The 19,175-nt window shown below is 29.4% G+C and overlaps 1 protein-coding gene across 1 annotated transcript in view; it reads right to left on the bottom strand.

Annotated features, from left to right (window-relative positions):
• Positions 1–19,175, bottom strand: part of LOC129905898 (sodium-dependent dopamine transporter) — a 50,238-nt gene that overhangs the window by 20,250 nt on the left and 10,813 nt on the right. The window contains exon 2 of the mRNA XM_055981522.1: positions 10,570–10,788. Coding sequence (XP_055837497.1) covers positions 10,570–10,744 — 175 coding nt within the window. The 5' untranslated portion in view covers positions 10,745–10,788. The remainder of the gene's footprint in view (positions 1–10,569; positions 10,789–19,175) is intronic.

Here is a 19,175-nt window from a genome sequence, read left to right as displayed (position 1 = left end):
TTCAAAATTTTTTAATAACGTTTTTTTTTCCAAAATTTTGAGTTGAGAACCAATCTTTCAAAAACTCTTGATTAAATTTAGTGGATTTAAATTTTACAGATAGAAATGAGATTCTGGCTTCTTAAAAACGTGTATGTAAATATTGTGGGTGTTGCCGTTGTGTTCAACATAATTTTATTTTGTGTTTGAAGTCAGTTTGTGAGAAAATTGCATTTATCGCTTAAACGATGGAAGATTGTACCTTACTCCCTTATATTTTTTTTTTCCTTAAATTACCTAGAGAATCTTTTGCTATTATATGTTTTATGAAATTTAAGCAAAAAAAAAATGGTTTTGTTCAAAAAAAAAATTTTATTTTAATTTAAAAAAACAATACGGCAACATTGGCAATTTGTAATCTATAGACTTTAAAGAATTTTTAATTACCTACGTTTGAAAAAAAAAAATCGTCAAAATCAGAGCTGTTCGGCCGGGTTCCCAAATAATTTGCTTTAGTTACTCCACTAATTTATCCCCATTTTTTTTTTAATTATTGTAATAAGGTATTTCTCGTTTGAATTTTTCAAAAAAAAAAAAAAATCGGAAAAAAATTATAAAAAAAAGGATTCAAATGAGTGAATTGAATATCAATGAGTCTATGTATAAAGAAAATATTATTTTCGTAAAAGTCACATTCTATTCTAAATAGTAATTTTTTGTTTTAAGCCAAGCAAAAAGTCCATCTGTTTTTGTTTTTAACGAAACTTAAAGTCACTTAAATAAATTTTAATAATAACACTGGTTAACAAATTTAAACTTTTTTTTTTGTTGCCGAAACAAAAATATACTTTTCTGAAGGTTTTTGCTGTGCTGAACTCGAATCCCAAGTCAAAAAAAATCAATCAGCCCCCGTTTTTGAAATATTACCGTTCGAAAATACTGTACTTCGGACCTTATTTTTTTTAAATTGTTTGAGCATATTTAGTAACGGTTTCTATAAGAACTATTTTAAATCTTTCAAGACCTGTTTAAATCTTTGCGATATCTTTTTTACTGCCCGAGATATCCTCAGTTTCCGTTGTTTGGCATTTTATATTATTATTTTTTTATATCTCCTTTATTATAATATGAAGCCATACCCACTTACTTCATTTTAAGATATCTCGGGCAGTACAAAAGATATTGAAAACATTTAAACAGGTTTTGAAAGATGGAAAACAGTTCTTTTATAAACCGTTACTAATATAAAATAAGGTCCGAAGTACTCAAAGAAACGTTTTTTTTTTTTGCATTTTCTAACGGTAATATTTCAAAAACGGGAGCTGAATAGTTTTTTCTGACTTCGGATTCGAGTTCAGCATACCGAAAACCCTCACAAAAGTATATTTTTGTTTCGGCAACAAAACCCTTGTAAACCAGTGTAATTTTTGTTTTAGCTAAACTTAAAGTTTGTTCTTTATTTTCTTTAACTGAGCTTAAATTTCAAAACTCTAATTAAAATTATGAAAACAAATATACATAATTCATAATTAAATATATAGGTATATTATTTATATATTTATTAAAAAAAAAATAATTTAGGATCAAAACAATGTTAAACTTATTGAAATTTTGTTACTCAGTTTATTTTGTACTTATTTTTAACTTATTTAAAAGAGTCAAGAGCTGCCAGAACTTGTGACTGTTATAGTCCGTTTTCACTAGAGCCCAAATGAGATACCTAATTTCGCAAATTATCTCTTTTCGAATGTCAGAAAAAAAATTTAAATTGAAATTTGAACTGACCTAATTTGCTAAAATATCTACCTCATTTGGGTTGAAGTCAAAACAGGCGATATATCATAAGAGATAAAAATACAGATAAGATAATTTGGTTATAAGCGGGTTGTGCATTGAAATAATATCGAGTCTTTTTCGCAATTTTATCGAATATTTTATGAATTTTATGAATATTGTCATATTGAAATTTGTGAATCGCAACATGAATTTTGTCGGGCACTTTATATATTTATAGTTTTTCAAGAAATAACGGTCTACATTACTGTCCGTAGAATGACTAATATTGAGTTTGACTTATAGCTTAAGATAACATAATCACAACAAAAACATTTCTGTTAAAAAAGGAGCCAAGTTCTCCTATGTTGAAATTATGCTGGCACAAAAAGTACTGAGATGTAAAAGTGTACCAAGTTCTAAAGTTTGGGTTCAAATTCGTATCAATAAAATTTTGATTGTTCTCTTGACAATTTTTCTTTTAATTACCGATTTTTAAAGTTATTTCAAAAATTGCCAAGTAAACAATCAAAATTTTATTGATACGAATTTGAACCCAAACTTTAGAACTTGGTACACTTTTACATCTCAGTACTTTTTGTGCCAGCATAATTTCAACATAGGAGAACTTGGCTCCTTTTTTAACAGAAATGTTTTTGTTGTGATTTCACTACTTTTTGCAAGGTATGGCTGTAGAATTGAAAATCTCTATATTTGATGAAAATTCAGTGAAAATGGGCGGTTGCCACGCCCCCTGGCTGAAATTCTCAAAGTTTAAATTTTTTCCTTTGTATAAACTACCATCTCTACCATTCTACCAAATTTCAAGATTCTACGATAATCAGAAATGCTCTATTATATTTAATGAAAATTAAGCGGAAATGGGCGGTTGCCACGCCCCCTGGCTGAAATTCTCAAATTTTAAATTTTTTCCTTTGTATAAACTACCAGCTCTACCATTCTACCAAATTTCAAGATTCTACGATAATCAGAAGTGTTCTATAATATTTGATGATAATTCAGCGGAAATGGGCGGATGCCACGCCCCCTGAATTGAAAATCTCAAATTTTCGATTTTTCCCTTTGTATACACCACAAGCCCTATCACCGTGTAAAATTTCAAGTTTCTACGTTAACGGGAAGTTCTCCATAATTTTGATGATCTGTCAGTGAGTGAGTGAGTGAGTCAGTCAGTCAGTTACGGTTTTTGCGATTTTTGAAGCCCTATATCTCAGAAACTACTCATCGTAAAAGGTTTAAATTTTGTGAGGAGTTTGGTTTTGACAAGCTCAATAAATGTAGCGAGTTTGAAATTTCTAGCATCTTTGGTGTGGAAGTTAGAGGGGGGTCGAAAATGGCCTGAGTTGTTTACTGTAAATAAGGGTGTAGTGCCAAAGTTGCTAGAGAACTTGGCTGGGCACTACCGTGCCCCTTGATAATCTTACAGTACTTAAAGTCGAGTCAAGATTTTCGAGTTTTTTTTTTTTAACAAATTTGAAAATTATTTTAATTTATAAAAAATTAATAAATAAGTGTTGAAAAGAAACATGTAAATATTACCTATGTATATGAATAACTTTATAGGATTTATATGTAATCTTATTTTTGTTTCAATATTATCGTAAAGTTGGATCACTGTGGCGTATGAGTAACATTTTAGTCTGTTTATTCACAATTTCTACCACTGACTAATTTAAATCAACTGGTTTTGTATGCTTACTTTCTGAACTTCCAAATTGTGTTAACGAGTAAAAAAGCACAGAGCTAGGGTAATTTGCCTAAGATGCGACCTGCCATAGGTTTAATTGAAATTAAAAAAAAAAAATATGAAATTTTTGAAACAAAAAATAATGGTAGCAATTGCAATATCGAACTATAACTTTTAAAATAGCCAAAAATACATTTATTAATTTTCTAAGTGAATCAATTTTTTTAATTTAATTTTCAAAATTCTGAGTTTTTACACTGAAGGAAAAAATAAATTGAAGTTGAAACGTCGTTGTTTCAAAGTTGAACTACTTTGATTTATGTGACTTTAAGATACGAAACCATACAAAATTAACCTATTTTCCACGTTGATTTTAAAATGTCCATCTTCAACGCAAAATCATTTCGAAAAATAGTTAAATCAATGTATAAATTAGTTCTCTGCAAAAAATATTGTCGTGATTGGACACTTAAAAAAAAGACTTTTAAAAGTCTTAAATAACACCGGCACACAAAAAAAAAGTTTCATGTTCCTGGAACCAGACCTATCTTTCTATATGTTTTTGGACCCGCTAAATTCGAATTTCAAGCCCGTTTTGACCGAACACCCTCAAAAGTCTAGAAAAATCTCATGTCCGCTTGTCGCGATTATAAGGTCAAATCGCGAAATGGAGATTTTCAAAATTAGCAAAAATAGGCTATGGTATTATATACACATATGATACATGATTTCAAGGTATTTTTTAATGCTGATTCCAAAAAATCTAAAATCAAGACAATCTGACGTCTCTGGAAAAAGTTATACCTGTTTTTCATCTGTCAACTCATATTATTATAACAGTTGCAAACTTACTGCCGAAAAACCCTTAAAAGTTATGGTAGATGAACCAAATTTAGCATGAAGATTTTAGAATCCATCATTATTAAAAATCAAAACAATCCATTACAAAAAATATATATACCTACGAAATAATGGTATTTTTTGATGGAGGGGCAAATTTTAGGATATGCACTAAAGAAGATTCTTGTTCATCTTAGGAATAAGTGCTAATAGATTTTAGATTTTAGATTTTTTGGAATCAGCATTAAAAAATACCTTGAAATCATGTATCATATGTGTATATAATACCATAGCCTATTTTTGCTAATTTTGAAAATCTCCATTTCGCGATTTGTCCTTGAAATCGCGACAAGCGGACATGAGATTTTTCTAGACTTTTGAGATATGTTATAGAACGGCAAAAGGAAGATATTGAGCAAAAAAAATTTCTACTAACATTCATTCCGAGGTTAAACCCTTATTTGACTGGATTAATTGTAAAGTAAAAAAAAAAAAGTTAAAGAATGATAGGAGGAGTCTCGAAATATTAAAGTATTGAAATATTTTTACCTTACTTTTTTAAACAGAGTTTTTTTTATCAAAATCGTTTGAGCCATTTTTAAGATATCAAGTTTTTTTCAATTTGACCAATGTCAGGTAAAGTTAATTTTTTAATTCCAGTTAAAAGAATTTTTATTTCCCCCTACGGAATCTCACAAAACACATAAAAAATAAGTTTGAATTAAATAACATTAATTTTATTTGAGCTGTAGCTTAATATAGAGACAGACACACACTCACAAAATTGCTGGACCCACTTTGTTAGCATTCTCTATCATCGTAATGTCTAATTGTTACCTCGATTTCAAAATGACCTTTAAATCCTTTGAAAAATCGTCCAATTCTAATAGGATTATTTCTTAAATATCAACTAATTGTATTGACATTTAAAACACACAAAATCTGTTAATTTCTAATATTTTCTATTTATAGAAGTTATTCAATTTCAAGTTCATATTCTCTAAAATGGTTCCGTTTACCACACTTTCTCTTTTCCAATATCTGTTTATGATATTTTACAAAAAAAAAAAAAAATCATCTACCTCCTTTAATTTCTACTCTTATTCTCTTCATCGTTCATTATTATTATTTTTTTTTTTTTTCGAAAAAAAACTCTTGTCCAATCACCCCATTCTATCGGAATGTATAAAGACATCTATGGCCATTGGCTATCATAAATGGCCTCTTAAGCCATTCATATCCATCATCACTGCAAATGTCATCCTCTGGCATCAGAAGCAGGCACACAACACCTACAACATCACTATGCCATTGCCATCAACATTGTGTCATCAAGTGTACCTACCTATACCATTCGATTTCAAACACATCACACCTCTCCCCGTCTGTTTTGTTCCATATTTCAACCCCCACCCCCCCCAACAGCAACCACCCCCACTCTACATCAAAAATTAACCCTTTTACATCAAAAACGATCTAAAAGCGAAGTAATATAAAAATTGCCGTTATCATCAACACCACCATCAACCACTACCACCATTATATCACTGAAGCTAGCAAGGGTTTTAAACCCTACAAGTTTTGTATGTAGATGTGTTGTGAGTGAAGATATGTACCATGGGTCTATGTGGAACCACCCTATTGTCCTGGTGAAAGCTATCAATAGTACTTAACAGCTGCTTTTCAATTGACGTCGGACGAGAACTGTAAAGTCTCTTTTCTGTTCCATTTCACCCCCTCCAACCCTTATGAAATTTTATGGTAAAATATTTTATTTTAAAATAAAAGATACGACTTTTTCTCACAGGGCCCCTTCGTATTGCCTGTGCCTTCCCTATAACCCTCGTAACTCTCAGACCTCCTCCGTGTCGTCGTCAATGTAACTCAATTTACGTGGACTCAAAGTAAAGTGTATATTGTTCTAGGAAAATTTGATTATGTGACGTCATTAGATGAATATCTATCGATACCCGAGGTGGGTGTTCCTGTTTCATATTTTGTTAGAAATTAGATTTACAATGTCACTCCTCCTTTTTTTTATTTTTTTTTTTTTTGTTGCTATTGATCTGACTCTTATATGAGTTCTCCTTCTCTAGGCGAAGTTCATATTTTTGGGGGCTAATGTTTGTTTGACATTTGGAGATATGACTTTTTAACGTTTTTTTTTTTTTTTTTTTTTGAAATTGAAGTACGATTATGATGAAATTTTTTTATAAAAGTTTTAGGCTGATAAAATGATTTCCTTTGATTTTTTTGGTATCAATTAATTTGGTGATGACATTAACATTTTGATTGAACCCTTGAGGCTAAGGGAGGGAGTTTCTATTAAACATTTCTCAAAACAACAACAATAAACTGAAGTTATTTTTTTATTTTTTTATGACAGATGATGATGTAAGAACAAAGCAAAATATATATAATAGTAAAAGAGAGGACTTTTTCATAGATCTGAACAATTATATTTTACTATGGCATAAGGACTGACCGGAAATATTTAATTTCCTCAAAAAGTGTTGATGCATTAAGTGGGTGCTTTAAAAAAGATGAAAAGTTCTTTGAGTATCTAGGAACTCAGAAACAAAAAAACTTATATATGTTCTATGGGTAAGTGTATGATTATATTTTGTAAAAAGATGATTTTTGAAACAAAATGGATTGTGATAGTTTTGAAAGCCTTTATGAGATTGAGGTCCCGAATAAGAAGAACAAAAACTCCGGATTTAAGCAAAGACAAATTTAAGAAAAATATTTGAAAAAATTATAGTTTCGAATATTAAAAAGTTGGAAAATTGCATTTTTTTTGTTTTGCTTTGAATTGCGTAGAGGAAACCTTTATGTTGAAGTTTACCTTTAGGTGAATTGACTTTTAAAAACCTTGTTACTACTAGCCCAGATCTACTCATTATCTACTAATTTTCTTTTATTCTTTTTTTTTTCGCATCGGAAGGAGACCTGAACCCTGTTTTTATTTTTAATAACGAGCAATAAATACCATAATATTTGACCTCGAGTGACAAGAGCAACATTGTCCAAAATTCAAAAATTATTATCAAGAATATGTATACAAGTTTTTCAGTATAGCGTGCTTTGGGCTAGAACGCTATTTTTGGCAGGAATTAATTAAAAAGTCAACTTATTCCAATATTGCTAATTTTAGTCTTATTCGATAGATAAATGGACTAGCTATAACACGGTTTTACAAAAATGAGGTTTTAAAATATACGCGGGCGGAGACCTATCAGGTTTTGTAGAGCTAGTCGCACTGAATACGAAACGGTATTTGAAAATCCCCTAACACCCCCAAAATCTGGAGTTACGGGCAAAAAACCGTTTTTTGGACCTTCGCAATACAATTTTTTACCCATTTTCGACTTTTTTTTCTGATAGAAGATAAATATACCTTTTTAACAATGTATAAAATATGTAACTCGGTTAAACCATTTAGAATTTATAAGATGTCAAAGTTCAAAAATTCAATTTTTTTTGTCATTTGCCCAACTTCGGCATCAATTTAAAGTATATTTTTTCAAAACAACATGCTATTTAGAAAATATATTCTAAAACAATATCTATTTCCAAATTAATCGAGGTATTTTTTATGAAAATCACTTTAAAATTGGCTTAGAAAAAAAAATTTTTCGATTTCAACCCAGATACAGAAATTCGAACTTTTAGGTATAGAACAAAAATGTTGTTTCGGCACGTAGTAGGATAACTTGGGCGCCAGGATTTGATAACGGGTTTTTGTAGAGGAGCTCAATACAAACATTTTTTTCTTTGGGAGGGGGTCTATCTCTCCCCGCATAGGTGGGAGGGGCATTATCAAAATCAAAAAAAATTATTAAAAAACAACGGCAACACTTACAGTAATAAATGATACCATTTCCGAAAGGCAAAATTATACATTTGATTCTAATTTTTAAATCAATATAATATAACCAATAGTTTTTGAAATAATAGATTTCAAAGTTAAAAATAGGCGAAAAAAAATTTTTAAAACTCATTTTATACTATTTTTGTCCAGACTGTGAATTTTAGTAAAAAAAATTACTCACACAGAAAACTGCCTCAATTGATTCGTGAAAACTATATGTTTCTATGTCTTCTAGTTTTTGAGAAAATTGAAAAATAAAAACAAATAAAAACAAAAAATATTTTGAAAAAAGAAAAATCTGATAAAATAATTTTTCAATTTTCTTATAATTATAATTGCCCATTCAAAATTTAGGTCAAAACATTCATTGGCTACATAAAAAACACAATCGAAAAGCAAGTTTTCGAAAAAAAACAAAAAAGGCCAGTTTTTCCCCTATCCAGATATTAGTTTACTGAGTTTGTTTTAACGGATCGATTGCGAAAATTTTGCTAGTTTATCAATAAGTAATGTATCCAAATATAGTATTTGCTAATAAATTGTTATTATATAGAACTTTTTTTTATAAATTTTAAAGTAAAGTATGCTACTTGCACCAATTTCATTTAAAACGAATGTTCCTAAGCTTTTAAAAAAAGGCACGAGGAGGCACACTCTAGAAACAATTTTAAAAAGGAGCTAGACTATATGGCTTTATGTTTTATATAAAACTATCTCCTAGAAGTGCAACTTTTTTTCGCTCTAACTTTGAAAGTATAGTGAGCAAAATATTCAAAAAAAAAAACCACTAAAAACCACGATGACAAAAAAACGAGTTGAATGTTTTCAAATAACGGTTTTTTTATTTGCACTAACATTTTACCTTCCATATTAAGTAAAAACAACTTTAGTTCGCGTTCAATGATACCATTTTCCAAAACTTCATGGAACTTTTTTTTTTTGTTTTTTTACCAATAATATCTGTTGTAAATTGGAAAACCTTATTTAACATAATATTTCGTTTATTTTTGTTGTTCTTCTTATGTTTAGTGTCTGTTGCACCATAAAATTATCATTATTACATCATTCAACATCATCTTAATACCTTTAACTGCATTTTTAGACTATTCCTAGAAATTCTATAATTAATTCCAGCTTAAATAGCGTTCTAGCCCACAGTGCAGCGTTTTGAATTAAAGACGCCGAAAGAGCGAGCAACTGAGGATAGCTTAAAAGAAGTAATTTTTTAAATCTATGCACCCCGGCTGCAAACATGAAAAAGGTTGACTTATCCTCACGTTCCACTTCCCGTTAGCAGTGTGGTATATTAAAATTTGACGTCATGTCTAATTTAAGACAAAATCTTCTATAGCATATTTGACAAGTTACATCCTAAAAATGAACACTAAGAAAGGATTTCTAAAAATTCAATCATAAAATAGGGTAAACAGGGATAAAATAACATTTTCCCTCAGTTAAATTTTTTTCATAATGGAAAATTATGACTAATTTAAATTTTACTATTTTAAGCCAATATTTTGAATGTGCAAGAAGAGGTCAAAAACTTCAAGGATTAGAAGGAGATTAAGAATATTTTTATTCTTCCTTTGCAAAATTATTCAATTAAACTTAGCGCATTTTTGACATTTTCAAAAAGTTCATTAATACATTGAAAAAAAACTTTTGTCAAGTTCAAAATAGAACGGTTTTTTTTTCAAATCTGATTTTCTGCCAAACTGCATTTCAACGTTTTTAGCTTTTTTACTTGAAAAAACGCTTAAGTGACAGCCCTATTTTCAATTCCCTTGAGCGATTGTTTTAAATATTTCTCAACTTACTGGAGTTGAGAAAAATCTTAACTCTAGTAACGACTATGAATTCCGCTCTTAATCACAGAAAGGAAATCAATGTAATCCATAAATTAATATTGTGTCTTCGATTCACTTGTTTACTCAATAATATATAAATATATAAAAAAAATAAAAATATATTTGAAAATCAATTATTAGGTACCTACTTATTTAAATTAGAGTCGATCCCATTTACTTATGGTTTTCAAAAAAAAAAAAAAATAGGAGGAAAAATTGTTAAATATAGTCGTTTAAATAAAAAAAGTAAAAAAATTTCTAGCTGGTATGAAAAATCGGTAGGTACTTCCAATTCCATGAAACAAAATATTACTCATACGCCATAGTGACCAATATTTACATATAAGCGGATATAGTTCAAAATTCTCCTGTTATTAAGGCAAACATAGGCTTTTGATGGAAGCAGACACAACAACCAATACATTAAAACAGAATTTATTAATACCCAGCAAACCCTCCGCCTCTTACTTTTGTTTCATATTAAAAAAAAAACACTCTTTATTCTAGTAGGAAAAAGTAAGTTTTAATAACTCTGAACATTTACTTACCACCTCCATTTTTGTAACACAAATAAGGAAATCTCCAAACGTTTGCTAAATCGACAGCGAATCCAATAACCGATAATAAAAAATCGACTTTTCCTCCCCATGTTTCACGTTGTTCTGGATCACCGGGTACGTCTCTTGGAGTAGGAGTCTTTGCAATTTGTCCTATTGGTGACATCGCCAAGGCGACGTCGTTTTCTTTGGCGACGCAGCACTCTAGGTCTATATAGAGAAAGAAAATTAAAAAAAAAAAAAGAAGAAAAAATAATATCAAAAAGCGAAGCAATTTTTTTTTTTTTCAATATTTAATCCTAAATATGAAACCAATGAAATTACACAATGGTAATATCAAAATCCGATTATCTTAGAAAAAATTCAATCAATTGAATACACAAAGCAGACAAAACATTTTGAATATAAATTCACAGGTACAGTTCTATGAGTTTTTGGTCACAAAAAAGAAATACGATTTGTAGTGTAAATTTAAAAAATTGTAAGTAGAACATTTAAGGGTGTAAAAAATTGTTTTAAGAATTTTTATGGTTAAGTTTTATCTGCATTTCTGCTTATAAAAAGAAGACCCTAGTGAGTTAAAATATAATTGTAAAAATGCAAGGCTAGATCACACTACTTGCTCTTATAAAAGTTGAATTTACTTAAAGGCTTTTTATTAAAAATTTAATTAAGGCCATCGCAGAATAAATGTGAGGTTTTTTTACACTGGGCTCTCATTGTTTTGTTCCTTTTTTTTATGGAAACCAAAGGTTATTATTGTAATTCTTTTTAAAAAACTGTGCCAATTTCTGTATGTATTAAACCTAGGAAAAATTATATAAAACGGACAAGAATGCACCCGGTGCTGTCACCAAAACAATTGAAGCTGTGGATGAAGTCGAAATTTATGAAAAGCCTTAGAAAAGTTGTGTATAAAGCAATTCAAGTATGTTTACATACAATGATTTGATTCTTTGAGACAATCATTACTACATAACATACCTTTAGGCCAACACATGAATGTGCCATCATTGTCGTTTTCGACTTCAAAGCCATCAGCTCCAATTAGCTCCTCACCGGTGCTGTCCATCCAACTTCCAGCATATGTCAAAGTTCCAGAACGCCAGGTACTACAAGATAACCAAAGTTTTATCAACTAACAAAACAAGGAATTATTTCTACTACTTAATATAAAACAATAATCTGCATGTGGTTTTTGTAGCAAAAACAAACTATGTATATTTTTTTCTGGATTTTCATTGGGTTGGGGTTAAAATTCTGCCGGGGTCAAAACTCTGCTTTCAAAATTCTGCTTTTCATAATTCTGTTTTCCAACATTCTGCCAAAAATTAAAAAAGGATTTGGAATATGCTTTTTAATATTTTCCAAATTTTTGGCGGAATTTTGTAAAATCATCTTCTAGCAGAATTTGCTGCCTATTTGAGGTTACTTGATTACATTACCTACTTTGTCAATTTTTTGTAATATTCATATTTTTTTGACAAATCAATAAATTTAATAATATTGAGAAAATGTTTTTATGATAAATATCTTGGAAAAATAATAATTGAACATTATTTAATTAGTCAAATAAAAATTGATATTCAAACATTAAATAAGAAAAGGAATATACTTTATCAAACAACATAGTTTTTACAATTAGTTTTCAACACGTTTTACTCGTATAGATGAATGAAAATTATTTATAGTTAATAATAATGGTTGTTTTGTGATGGTTAAAAAGCAAGCAGTTAAGAAAATACTAACCTAAGAAAACATTAATGAGTTAATTGGTATAGTAAACGCATACCTATGCTATAAAAAAAAGCAGAATTAGCAGAATTTTTTTGGCAGAATTTTAAAAAGCAGAATTTTGAAAGACAGAATAGAAAAAAGCAGAATTTTGAAAAACAGAATTTTCTTGAAAAATAGCAGAATTTTGTAAATCAGAATTTTGAAGTCAGAATTTTCTCCGTTTTCATTTTGTGCAAATTTGAATTGGATTTCAGAATTTTTGATTCCTGATTGAGCAATTTGGGGCTTTTATTTAATATAAATCGATTTAAAAAAATGTTGGGAAATGGAGGAGAAGCGTAGGAAATGGGGGAATATGCAGTAAAATAGTAAAAAGGTTCTTATAGGCCACCCACCATAAATAACTTACTTTGAATACAAAAAATAAACGACCACATTTGGACTATCAAGGGGCACGGTAGTGCCCAGCCAAGTTCTCTAGCAACTTTGGCACTACACCCTTATTTACAGGAAACAACTCAGGCCATTTTCGACCCACCTCTAACTTCCACACCAAAGATGCTAGAAATTTCAAACTCGCTACATTTGTTGAGCTGGTCGAAACCAAACTCCTCATAAAATTTCAGCCTCTTTTGATGAGTAGTTTCTGAGATATAGGGCTTCAAAAATCGCAAAAACCGTAACTGACTGACTGACTCACTCACTCACTCACTGACAGATCATCAAAATTATGGAGAACTTCCCGTTAACGTAGAAACTTGAAATTTTACACGGTGATAGGACTTGTGGTGTATACAAAGGGAAAAATCGAAAATTTGAGATTTTCAATTCAGGGGGCGTGGCATCCGCCCATTTCCGCTGAATTTTCATCAAATATTATAGAGCACTTCTGATTATCGTAGAATCTTGAAATTTGGTAGAATGGTAGAGCTAGTAGTTTATAAAAAGGAAAAAAATTAAAATTTGAGAACTTTAGCCAAGGGGCGTGGTAACCGCCCATTTTCACTGAATTTTCATCAAATATATAGATTTTCAATTCTACAGCCATACCTTGCAAAAAGGAGTGAAATCACAACAAAAACATTACTGTTAAAAAAAGAGGCAAGTTCTCCTATGTTGAAATTATGCTGGCACAAAAAGTACTGAGATGTAAAAGTGTACCAAGTTCTAAAGTTTGGGTTCAAATTCGTATCAATAAAATTTTGATTGTTTACTTGGCAATTTTTGAAATAACTTTAAAAATCGGCAGTTAAAAGAAAAATTGTCAAGGGAACAATCAAAATTTTATTGATACGAATTTGAATCCAAACTTTAGAACTTGGTACACTTTTACATCTCAGTACTTTTTGTGCCAGCATAATTTCAACATAGGAGAACTTGGCTCTTTTTTTAACAGTAATGTTTTTGTTGTGATATCCTATTCTTCATTAAGCAATAAATAGATGATAAAGTTCATTTATTATGTCAAATTGACCTGAACCAGGCTTGTAAAAATATCAAATAAAAGAAAATGCATTTGAAATTAAAAATAAAAATATTTATTGCAATTAAAAAAAAAATTAATTAAAAAATAATATTTATTGCAACTGAAAAATATTTGCATTGAAAAAATATTTCTTATTTCAAATAAAAATATTTTGCATTGGAAAGAAAATTTTATTGCAAATAAAAAATTTTCTGCATTAAAAAAAAAAAATTCAATGCAAAGGTGTGCATTAAATATTTTTTTTATTCGTCGAATTTCCTACAGTCTTGCATTAATTTTTTTTTTTTTCAATGCACCAGAAAATTTTTTTATTTGCAATACAAATTTTATTTTCAATGCAAATTTTTTTCATTTGCAATACAAATTTTTTTTGATGCAAGATCAAGATATTTTTAATTGCAATAAATTTTTTTTTTCAATAGATACAAATATTTTTCTGTTGCAATAAAAAAATTTTTGTTAATGCAAATATTTTTCAGTTATAAATATTTTGTTTTTTTTTTAATATAATTTTTTTTTATTTGCAATAATTATTTTTTTTAGAAATTTGTAACGGAGAGCAAATGCAATAATAATAAAATGATTTTTACAACCCTGGTCTGAACACTGAACCTCATATTAAAATCAATAAATTTCTTTATGATAACACCACTTGATAACCTGTTAAAGTCATTAACATGCTTGGTTTACTATTAAAAAAAAAAAAAAAAAAACAAAAAAGAAGGTACAAAGCTATTCTTTTGCTCATAGTCATTTTTTTTTTTTAAGGATTGAAAAATTTAAACAATGAAACGACATCAATTGTACTCGAAAAATATACTAAAAATAAAACTATTGTCAATAGTAATTGTGGGAGATCGAAATGTCAAATGTTATTTTCATATTAATTGTCTAAAACATCGATATTATTAACAAGTATATTGAATAATTCAAGTCAGAGGTAGACATCTATATAAATCAATTAAAATGTTAAATAAAAAAACTAACCTTAAAAGATCTGTTAATTATGTTAATATTATGGGTGTAGTTTTTTTTTTTTTATTAATTAAATGTCTTTAGAAAAATACTTAAAACTCATTTGCACACCTTAAAGTATACCTTGGAATGCAATTAAAATGCAAGCACCATGTTTAACACAGTATCAATTACTAATACAGCGATTATCACTGTTATTATCGCTACATTTATTGGAATTTGAATAAATAGTAAATTAAACTGCAAATTGTACAAATTCCGACTAGCATTGACTTTGACTCATGGAGTTTTCAGCACTTATTAAATAAGCACCCACGAGATGTCAGGGTTAAGAAATAAAATGTGCAAATGTGGGTTTTAAATAAATAAATTAATTAAAAAACAAATCAATGAAAGTCGATCATTAAAAAAAATGTTACTACAAATAAAAAAAAATTGCCTAACAGGAAATGAGGAGAGGCGAAAGTGTCGGATCACTTACTTAGATCATCCTTTTAATGGCTTCAATAACATTTTTAATCACTAGAGTTACTCTAAAAAAAGAAGGCAGTCCTAAAACCCTCCACATCCGGTGCATTTTTGTATGCCATGACTCATTCAGTTAATGGCTTAAACTAGTGCAAAACTATTAGATAAAATCGAACCGAAGGGCTAAGCAGTCCACTTTTTAAATGCACGTTTCTTGACCATGACCTAGCCCATCTAGTTAATGGTTCAATTTGATACCAAATAAAATAAGCCGATCCAATCGGCAGCCCCGTTACAATAAAAATAAAATGCACGACTGGGGTCGCACGTACTTGCTCTTGCAGTTCAAAGCACTTTTATGTTAATCTACTTGTAGATTTTAAAAGCTGCCTCTAAATTAAAAAAAAAAAAGATATTGGGGAAGAGCCGACATTTAGGGCAAAATTTTGTAAAATGAAAAAATTTTTTTTTGTTATTTGACTTTTTTGAGAAAAAATAAAAATGCAGTTTTATTGCCACTGCTTTAAATATTACGTATACAAAGTTTAATCAAAATCGTTAGAGCCGTTTTCGAGAAATTTGCAATATCGTATTTTTTTGTATGGGAGGTATACGTTCTATACGAGATAGAAAAAAACAAAAAAAAACCAACTTTCAGAATTCCATACAAATCATCTGTACCAAATTTGAAGAAAATCCGTCCACCCGTTTAGGCTGTGGAAATGTGTACAGATGGACGCACAACCGCACAACCGCACAGACGCACAGACGCACGGACGGAATTGCGAGACCCACTTTTTCGGAATTCTCCATCATCGTAATGTTGGTTTTGATTAAAACCTCAATTTTTTTTTTTCGACACGAAACCAATACTTGCCCTATAGAGCAAGTAAAAAGTGAACCCAAATATATTCTGCCTTACAACTTCATAATTTGGTTAACTTTTTATGTAGTATTATAACCCAAAAAGAAAGGAGAAAAATAGTCAAAGAAAGGAAAAAAATTGTAACAGGCTAATGATTTTTGGCATGCGGGTTGTTATTGTAAAAAGTCCTGAAGTTTGCTCTGTCCGCTAGCCTAATCCCATTACAAGGGGTCAAAGGTTATAAAATTGTTTGTATTATTTTTACATATTTCACAAAAAAAATTGTCTTATTAATAGTCCGGTCATTTAAGACATTTTTAACCCCAGTCTTAGAAAAAATTCCTACTGGGTTGAATTTTGGTATAAACCTTTATTTATTAAGATGTGAAAAATCGACATTGTTATCGTGCCGGCTTTAAAAGTTATAAGGGTCAAAAGGTCACGCGAAAAGTTTTTCGCAAATACCTCGCGACCTATTTGATCGGAGGTCATCAGAAAAAATTGTTCGTCGTAAAATTATCTACAGCATATTCCTTTAACATTTTTCTGTAAAATGAACCGTTTCGGGATTAGATCGTAGAGAAGGTGACTAGATTTCACTCTCAAACAAAAAAAAAATCATGTGTGCAATTCACACGTGGTAGAAGTGAAACCTTAAAAAATCATTTTTCTTGCAAAAAAAAAAATAGAAAAAATCTACCTATTTTTATTTTATCACCTTCAAATCCATGTTTTTTATATGACAACCTAGATAAATTGTATATCATCTGAAAGCTTATTGTCTAAGCTCAAAATATATATATATCGATTAGGTCTATGAGACATCTACAAAAAGAGCTAGAATTTTTTGAACTCGATGAAATTTCATCAAAAAAAGCAAAAAAAAAACATTTATTTTTATTTTCTCATGCTATTAAATCAATTTTTTTGTTTCACAACCTATAAAAAATGTTATACCATGTGAAAGCTTATTGTTTCACCTTGTATAATGATGTATAAATCTTATTTCAAAGATGTCTACAAGAGAAGTTAGAATTTTTTAAAGTCAACCATGTCGAATTTCCAGACTGCGATTACGGTACTTCCTACACTGGTAGCTGGTCATCGCCAACAGATCTCCACAGGTGTTTTGAGGTATTTTTAAATTTTTTTCAATTTAAGATTGTGTAACTTGTAGAGAACGTACTGTTATGTGTGATATATCAAATAAAAGGTTATGTTATCAGCATGCGTATTAAAGTTAAATCAAATTTGTATGTGCACTAGATCAAAAGATATAACGTGTGTTGGAAAAGAACATATTTTTACCGTTATCTCCGAAGTTTGAATATGAAATTAATTGAAATTTTGTACAATTATAATTTATTTAATTAACTATCTACAGTACAAATTTCATTCATCTATCTATTAAAACAAAAAAGTTATAACAAGTTGAAGTCGTGTCGCGTTTTCGTTTCATCTTGTTTCAAATCACTACGATACTAAAGAAGTTTTCACTTCAAAAAATTCATATTTTTAGTTAATTTTGCTCAACTTTTGAGGTTTTTTTTATCGAAGTAGCTTAAACTTTTTTGGTCTTATTAACTCATTATATTACTTAAATACGGATTAACTAAAAAAAAAATAAAAATGTACACATTGGGATAAAAAATAATATACAAAAAGGGAAACACCGTTTTTTGGAAATATTGTATGTTTCCCTTTTTTGTACAATAAGCGCCTTTATTATTTAGAACACACTTTTTAAACATGGTTCAATTTTAATTTTGAGCTTGCATCAATTTTCAATGGAGCTTCTCAAGAGAAAAGTTGCAGAATACCTTATAACAGTACAAAATTAGCTGCTGAAATAGCTTAATGGTAATTAAAGATTGATAACAAGCCCAATAGGAATTTGCAGGGAATTAAAAGGGTTACTGACATCTAAAAATCGTATAATATGAGTGGAAGAATGGGCTAACACTGCTAACAGCACTTAACTCCTTTTTGGGTGAAATAAAAAAAAAACCAAGACTTTTTCGTCTGAGAAAAAAGATAAAGTAGCTTTCTGTTGAGAAAATAAAAAGTTTAAAGGAACAAATGATGTTCATACCAAGGGCACACCACTGGTTTTATGAAAAAGCTTTATCGGAACCATGCGAACAGAAAACAACTATTCAAAATAAAAAGAATGAATTTTGTTACTTAACCCCTTTGTATTCTTAAAAATTCAAAAGAAAGAATTACTGCTCTTTTTCTGAAAAATTTTGTTTTTTTTTTTAACATACCAAGCCAGTGAAAATAAGCTATTATTTTTCTTGTTTTATTAGTTTATTCATTCGAACTTTTGCAAAACGTCATTTTCATGTTACTATCTATAGTTTTGTGTCTTTTGAAGATATCTTTTTGTTTGAAACGGCATTTTAAGGCTTAAAAACAGTAATTTTTGAATAAATATAAAAAAAATTACGTAATAACAATCCCTGAGTTAAAAACAATTTTTGAAAAAAATGGTATTTTTACTGATTTTTCATGGGTTTTTGACTGGCTCCAGAAACTTGGCTATTACATTTAGGAGGCTTATACTTACCAAATATTAAATATAGATATTTTTCAATAAAATAAATCTTAAATCAACTCGATATCTTCAATAGACGCAAAACTATAGTAACATTAAAATGACGTTTTGCAAAAGTTCAAATGCGGGTAGCGGGGAAACCACGCAACTTAAAATTAAATCATCATGGATTTGCTTAATTACAGTCCTAAAGAACATCCCTACAAAGTTTGAGCAAAATCTAAAATGAGAGAGCAATTACGATTGAACGCTTTCATACGGAATGACAGTAAACGGTCCTTAAAAATTGTTGTAATCGAGAGTGGTGAAATTTAGTTTTGTTAACTTTCTTATTTGACCTTTAAATAATGCAGCCCTATACTAATTTTTTTTCATCGACTTTCCCTGGATTCCGAGATTTTACCAATTTTATGCTTAATTTTACTCGACTAAATGGAGAGTGAATAAATTGGGCCTTAAAGCACTAATTTTCAGTAATAATGTATCATATTTGATTAAAATATACCCGT

The sequence above is a fragment of the Episyrphus balteatus genome, chromosome 1 (assembly GCF_945859705.1).
Source record: "Episyrphus balteatus chromosome 1, idEpiBalt1.1, whole genome shotgun sequence".
Taxonomy (NCBI): Eukaryota; Metazoa; Arthropoda; class Insecta; order Diptera; family Syrphidae; genus Episyrphus; species Episyrphus balteatus.
The sequence above is the reverse complement of the archived record's forward strand: the minus strand, read 5'-3'. Positions and strand labels throughout refer to the sequence as shown.